The 1201-nt window shown below is 59.5% G+C and overlaps 1 protein-coding gene across 1 annotated transcript; it reads left to right on the top strand.

Annotated features, from left to right (window-relative positions):
• The first annotated feature begins 389 nt into the window (after nucleotides 1-389).
• Nucleotides 390-1066, top strand: LOC108537225 (ferritin heavy polypeptide-like 17). Its single transcript, XM_017884418.1, is given in 2 exon segments — nucleotides 390-987; nucleotides 990-1066. Coding segments are annotated over 2 exon segments (675 nt in total).
• The last annotated feature ends 135 nt before the right edge of the window (nucleotides 1067-1201 follow it).

The following is a 1201-nucleotide window of genomic DNA, read 5'->3' as shown; positions in this document are numbered from 1 at the left end:
ACAGAAGAAAACGTTACCAGAACATACTCTCAGAGTTTAAGAAAGACAAGAGGTTTATAAAATGAGAGCAAGCTGTCATAGAGGGGAATAATCAGGGGACAGGCGAAAGTCCTTGGAAACTAGAAAAGTTACTACAGAATTGACATCGTGCAGAGGACTGACAGTGCTCAGTTTCCCAGGCTGCCCACAGAACTTAGCGTGCTCCTCCTCTCCACCACCACCATTCTGAAGGCTCCCGCCTCTCTGTGCACCAGTCCCCCCCGCCTGATGGTGCGCGCCACTCCCCGATAAGGGTCCCCTCCGCCCACTTCCGGTCCCTTCCCCGACCCTGCCACAACCACTAACGCCTGGCCCGGAGGACCCTGCCCCTCCGCCAGCCACCACTGCAGATGGTGGTGCTCCGAGGCCCCAGCCGCTGCGGCCGCCATGGCTACTGCCGATGCCGATGCCCATGCCCATGCCCATGCCGCTGCCCGCTCCGGGACACTCGCGACCACACCGCTTTACCCCGCCTACTCTCCGCACCCGCTCTGTCGCAAGTGCACCAGAACTACCACTCCAGCTGCGAGGTCGCCGTCAACTTCAACGTCAACCTGGAGCTCCACGCCTCCTATGCGTACCTATCCATGGCCATCTACTTCCACCGGGACGATGTGGCTCTGCAGAGCTTCAGCCGCTATATCCTGCGCCAGTGGCAAGAGAAGAGGGAGCACGCCCAGGAGCTGATGAGGCTGCAGAACCTGCGCGGTGACCACATCTGCCTTCATGACATCAGAAAGCCAGAGCGCCAATGCTGGGAGAGCGGGCTCAAGGCCATGGAGTGTGCCTTCCACCTGGAGAAGAACGTCAACCAGAGTCTCCTGGAGCCGCACCAGCTGGCCAAGGAGAAAGACGACCCCACCTGTGCGACTTCCTGGATGAGCCACTTCCTGAACCAGCAGGCCAAGACCATCAGAGAGCTGGGTGGCTACCTGAGCAACCTGCGCAAGACGGGGCCCCGGAAGCAGGCCTGGCAGAGTACCTCTTTGACAAGCTCACCCTGGGCCGCAGCGAGAAAGACACTTGAGCCCAGAGGGGCCCGCAGCCACGGGGTGCCTTCCCCGGGTACAGCCACCAGGCGGGGCGTCCATGTTGCCCTTTCAGAATGTTCTCTTCAGTTTTTTCCTCTCAGTTTTACGGTTGTTGGCAATAAAGTTATCTG

Source organism: Rhinopithecus bieti, unplaced genomic scaffold (assembly GCF_001698545.2).
Source record: "Rhinopithecus bieti isolate Rb0 unplaced genomic scaffold, ASM169854v2 scaffold_15129, whole genome shotgun sequence".
In the NCBI taxonomy this organism is placed as follows: domain Eukaryota; kingdom Metazoa; phylum Chordata; class Mammalia; order Primates; family Cercopithecidae; genus Rhinopithecus; species Rhinopithecus bieti.
Note: the sequence above shows the minus strand (reverse complement) of the source record. Positions and strands in the feature narration are given on the sequence as shown.